At 57.9% G+C, this 5,180-nt stretch overlaps 1 protein-coding gene across 1 annotated transcript; it reads right to left on the reverse strand.

Annotated features, from left to right (window-relative positions):
- Positions 1-331: 331 nt before the first annotated feature.
- LOC117867766 (somatostatin-2-like) lies at positions 332-4,937 on the reverse strand. Its single transcript, XM_034753006.1, has 2 exons — positions 4,743-4,937; positions 332-747 (listed from the first exon to the last, which is right to left on the reverse strand). Exons 1-2 carry the CDS (start codon positions 4,842-4,844, stop codon positions 526-528), a joined length of 324 nt encoding a protein of 107 aa, XP_034608897.1. The 5' UTR covers positions 4,845-4,937; the 3' UTR covers positions 332-525.
- Between the last annotated feature and the right edge of the window lie 243 nt (positions 4,938-5,180).

Raw genomic sequence — 5,180 nt, forward strand, 5'->3', positions numbered from 1 at the left:
AAGTTTACTTCTGCTAATGCAAAGTGTTATGGGATACTTAGCACAACTCAACAGGATTATAAAAAAAATATAGGCCAATATGGGATATATAATTGCTATATTAATACTTAATAATATGTATACTTAAACGTTTGGAATATGTATTGTGGGTACTATTATCAGCATAATATATAGGTATGCTAGTCTGCATATATTAGTCAGCATGTCCTTTTCCCCCCAACACCTTTCAGGCCAGACCTTGACCTTTGCCCACCACCCACCGAGTGTGTCAGAAGGTCCAGATGTGTGTGTGTGCATTTAGCTGCAGCAGGCACAAACAAGCAGACCCATGTTCCCAAGGCGCCTCTCAGCCATGCTTTATTTGTGAATGGAGTAATAAACAAACAGAGCTCAAATCATTTGAGGAAAACAGAAACCATTGACATGTGTATGCTATTTACAATGCAGGTACAGTTCTTGTGTTCTAAAGGGGACAGGGAACATCTGAGGGGGCCTGGATCCAGGGCTGGTAGTGGGGCTTGGGGGTTAACAGGAAGTGAAGGTTTTCCAGAAGAAGTTTTTACAAGGGGCTTTGCGGTCTCGCTGGGATAGCTGGGCTAACCGCCCCAAAGCCAGCTGCTCCTCCTCCAATTTGCTCTCCGGGGGCTCTTCAAAGTCAGTGGAAGCTGTCTCGCGCCCCGTGTCCATCCCATCCAGGAGACCCACCAGCATCTTCAGGATCATGTCCTTCCGGGCCTTGGTCTGCTCCTGCAAGTGGAAAGCACAAGAGAGGTGATGCCATCTCCGTAGGTCACTCTGCAGGTACTGGCCTAATGCTCTCCATTCCTCATCACAGACCCCAGCTCTAACCCTTAGGACACTGGGCAATCCTCTGCGGTGCTAATGCCCTCAGAATGGCCAGTTTCATAGTGCTGGATGGGAGTCATTGGGGTCTTCATGATGGTGGTGGTGGTGGGGGGGGAGTTGAGGCAGAAAGGTGGGGACATTTGCCAGTCCCAGTTGGCCTCCTCCTCTTTCCGGGTTCACATCTCTTGGCCCGTGAGACAGAGGGGAGGGGGACAGCATACACAGGAGGGAGAGCTAGCACAGAGGCTCTGGCATAGAGACCTGGATGGTTCTCTGCAGTGGCAGATTAGACATTGGGCCAACGAGGCCTGAGCCCAGGGGCCCCAGCCAACTGAGGGGCCCTAGAAAAATGGGCACCCCCAGGCCCTGACCTGCTCCACCCACCCAGCACTCCTGTCCCCGTGCCCTGACCCCATTTCCCCAGCAGGAGTGCCGGAGGTGGGGGGGTCTCCCCACTTGCTCTGGCCCAGGGACCCACAAATCCCTAATCTGTCTCTGGTTCTCTGCTCAGTGCTCAGAAAGCCTGGGTCTCAGAGAGACAGGGGAGGCGGAAGAGGGGGACAAAGCCAGGATCCCAGTTCCCTTGGTTCCCTCTCCCTCACCACAGGATCCTGGCCTGAGGGATCTCAGCACCTGTACAGCACTTGGTCTGCAGACAGGAGAGAGTTAATCCTCACCCTGTCTCCCAGGGTAACAGGAAACAGTTATTACTACCACCATACAAGAGGGGAAACCAAGGCACAAGGGGGCATAACTTGCTCAAGCTCACACAGCAAACCAATGACAGAGCTGAGATTAGAGCTCCGGAATTTCTGGCTCCCAGACCCATACTAGATCATGCCATACTTACCTGGCCAGCTGGGCTGAGACAGCAGCACCTGTGTGTCATTATACCAGTGAACAAACTGGTTTGCTCCGTTACAATATCCCCTGCTCCTCCCACCCTCCCCAAACCCAGATAGCTATAAATCTCCCCACCCACTGACTCCATTGCCTGGCAGTCACAGCACCCACTTGGGAAGGGCTATGGAGGGGCAATGTGCTGAGAAACGTTATTAACATGAACAGGAGTACTTGTGGCACCTTAGGCCTGGTCTATACTACCCGCCTGAATCGGCGGGTAGAAATCGACCTCTCGGGGATCGATTTATCGCGTCCCGTCGGGACGCGACAATCGATCCCCGAATCGGCGCTCTAACTCCACCAGCGGAGGTGGTAGTAAGCGCCGCCGACAAAAAGCGGCAGAAGTCGATTTTGCCGCCGTCCTCACAACGGGGTAAGTCGGCTGTAATACGTCGAATTCAGCTACGCTATTCACGTAGCTGAATTTGCGTATCTTAAATCGACTCCCCGCTGTAGTGTAGATGTACCCTTAGAGAGGGTACTCCTGTTCTTTTTGCGGATACAGACTAACACGGCTGCTACTCTGAAACCTGTTATTAACATGGGGAAACGTCATGCTGCGACTCCTCTGGCCAATCATTGCCAGGAGGACAGAGTTAAGGGTGAAGGAAGGAGGCAGCCATGGGGGCGACGGGGGTGGGGGGAAGATGTAGTCCCAAATGGCTGGAAACGCTACTTGTACCAAGGAGATCTGAAACAACCCACACTGCCTGCTTTCAAATAGCCTAGGGCCAGATTCTGATCTCAGTTACACCAGCCTTGATCCGGAGTAACTCAGCTCAGTTTCTTCCTTACCCCCAGAAGAATCTCGCCCCTACGGATTCAGCGTTTGCTCCCCGCCGATGCTCTGGCAGTCCCTAGCCACGAACTGCTGGGCTAGGCTGTCCCCGGGAGCCCAGCGACCACGAACCGCTGGCCTAGGCTCTTCCCAGGGAGCTGCCACATTAATCCTCCTGATTCTTGAAGGAAACCTTTGTGGGTATTGGCCGGACGCTAATGATTCGCCCTTTAGACAGACGGGGAAACTGAGGCACACCGCTGCCTGCGGCCGTGGCAAAGACAGAAGCCCCACAGGGCGCGGGGAGGCTGATTTCCCAAATCCTGCCCGTCTGGCAACACCTGGGTCGCCGCTCCCTCGAGTCCTGAGCTGGGAAGCAGCGCTCCAGCCTCCTACTGGGTGTCCCTGCTACCTGGGCACGGGCTGCCTGACCCATTCGCCTACCCATGAACCGGGCGGGACAAAGCCCTGGCTCCCTGGGAACCAGCGGAACCAGACAGCGCTGGAAGCCGGCGGCCACTGGCCCCAGCGAGGCACAGGTGCCAGGGGAAGGGGCCACGGAGCCGCCTTGCTCCAGCCCCGTGCGCTCGCCCCTTGCTCCCACCGCGGTGTCGCGGCCGCCCTCAGGGATGTCCAGTCTGCAAGACCCGAGCCGCTAGAGCTGGTTATGGGTTCGCGCCCCTGGGTCTTACGGCTGCTGGCTGCTCTGCGCCGCTTCCACTGGGACGTGGGGATACCCCGGCCGGTGCTTTCCTGTGCATTGGTGTGTGTGTGTGTGTGTGTGTGTGTGTGTGTGTGTGTGTGTGTGTGTGTAACCCGGGGGGCCTGAGCCTGAGAAAGGGATCCGCGTCTTTCTTCTCCAGCCACCAACCCACCCTCCTACCGCTATCTGCTCTCGACCGGACTTTGGAAAGTTATTCACTCTGGATCTCCCTTCCAGCAGCGGCATGGGACCGGCCACTGAGAATCGTTCCTTGCACTCACTTCCACTGAGCCTTCGTGACTGGACTTAGCCGCCTAACCCCGCGCTCTTCCCTTCTCCCTGCGGTTTAGACTTGGGATAAAAACCTGTCGGACACACAAAGGGTTAACCTGTTGTCGTGGCGAGAATCTGCAGAGGATAGCGACTGTGCTCCCCCACCCCCAAAAGGGTTAAGGCCGATCTAAGGGCCGCTTGCTAATGGGATGCTGTCCCCCCAGCATCTCACTGTGTGTGCCTGTCTCTTGTTCAGTCTCCTCGTTCGCTACTCATGGGACGCGCGCCCCTCTCCAAAGCGCCCCAGAGCCCCTCTCCAAAGCGCCCCAGAGCCCCTCTCCAAAGCATTAACCTCGGACGCTGATGGAGAACCACCTCTGAGGCTGAAAAAGCGACACCGGGAACTAGACACAGGTGCCTTTACGGGGTACTCCGTGCCCCTCCCTTCCCCTTTTGTGCTGCCCCCGGTTCCCAGGCTGGGAGGCGAGTCTGCGAGCCGCGCTGCAGGGATGGACGCGCACCGGAGTGAGACTTGCGCAACTAAAGGCGCAGGGCAGCTCTGGAGGCGCACAGGTGCTGGCAGGCGGAGCGCAGGGCGCGGGGCAGAGCTCTGGACACAGTCTGGGAGCACAGGGCAGAAGCTGTTTCGTGGTGAAGTGCCCCCTCCCGTTGGCTGTACCTCCTGGGGTTTATCTATGAGGGGAACTGACCGCCAGAGGACTATCGGGACCATTACACTGCTCCAGCTATGCTGGCGTATGTCCCATGTGGACACTCTATTCCGGATCAAAGTGACTCTATTCTGGTGTGATTATTCCGCTTCTTATTTCTTGGTTACCTTCCTTCTTTCCTATTGCGCCGGGTCCTTCCAGCATTCTTCCGCCCCCGGGGTCCTTTCTAGAGCAGGGACAAGAACCCCCTCTAGCCTTCTGTTCTCCTACACGCCCCTTCTTTTCCTGCCCGGCTCCCTCTCGCCGGACTCTCCCAGCCATCTGCCTTTCTCCTCCCCTCCTTCACTTCTCTCCCCTTCTTCACTGTGCCAGTCTGCGCCTAGCACGGACTCTGCTTTCGCGGCCCCCTCTGCGGTCTGCCTTGACCCCCTCCTCCCAATCAGGAGCCCAGCCGTCTCCAGCCCCCAGCGCCGCAGCTCCGGCGGATCCCGGAGCACAGAGCGCCCACCCGAGTGGCCCCGGCGGTCCCCTCTGCCCTGCCTCCCGCCCTGGGGTGCGCGATCCTCACCCTGCTGTTCGCCACGGCGGCTCTCTCCTCGCCGGGCAAGGCGCTGGCTCTCACGCTCCACACCAGCAGCAGCACGGACACCAGGCTGGCCACCAGCTGCATGATGGATCGGCGGGGACTGCAGCGATGGATCGGGCACGGCTGGGCGGGGGGAGCTGCCTCTGGGCTCTGTTCTGCCACAGACAATGGCTGCAGCCCCTTTTATAGCCCGCTCCCGAGCCCTGCAGGTGACGCAAACAATCCAGTCCCTATCAAAGGCAAATTAGACTCTGGAGGGGTGTCAACACTTGGCTGCTGGAGCGGGGCCCTTCAGCGCCCCGGGGCTTTCCAGGTGCCCCTGCTGCAAAGACCTCTGCGGGGGGGGGGGGGGGGGGGGCTGGGACCAAAGTAACCCGCCCTCCCACACCCGCGGGTGCTAGGCACTGTCTGCAGCTGCCA

The sequence above is a fragment of the Trachemys scripta genome, chromosome 19 (genome assembly GCF_013100865.1).
Source record: "Trachemys scripta elegans isolate TJP31775 chromosome 19, CAS_Tse_1.0, whole genome shotgun sequence".
NCBI lineage: Eukaryota > Metazoa > Chordata > Testudines > Emydidae > Trachemys > Trachemys scripta.

Bases quoted from the DNA above. Each gene is read 5' to 3' on its own strand.
- LOC117867766 (XM_034753006.1), bottom strand. From the start codon at position 4,844: ATGCAGCTGGTGGCCAGCCTGGTGTCCGTGCTGCTGCTGGTGTGGAGC. The intron at 748-4,742 runs GTGAGGATCGCG...TTCCACTTGCAG, and splicing joins CCGCCGTGGCGAACAGCAGG to GAGCAGACCAAGGCCCGGAA.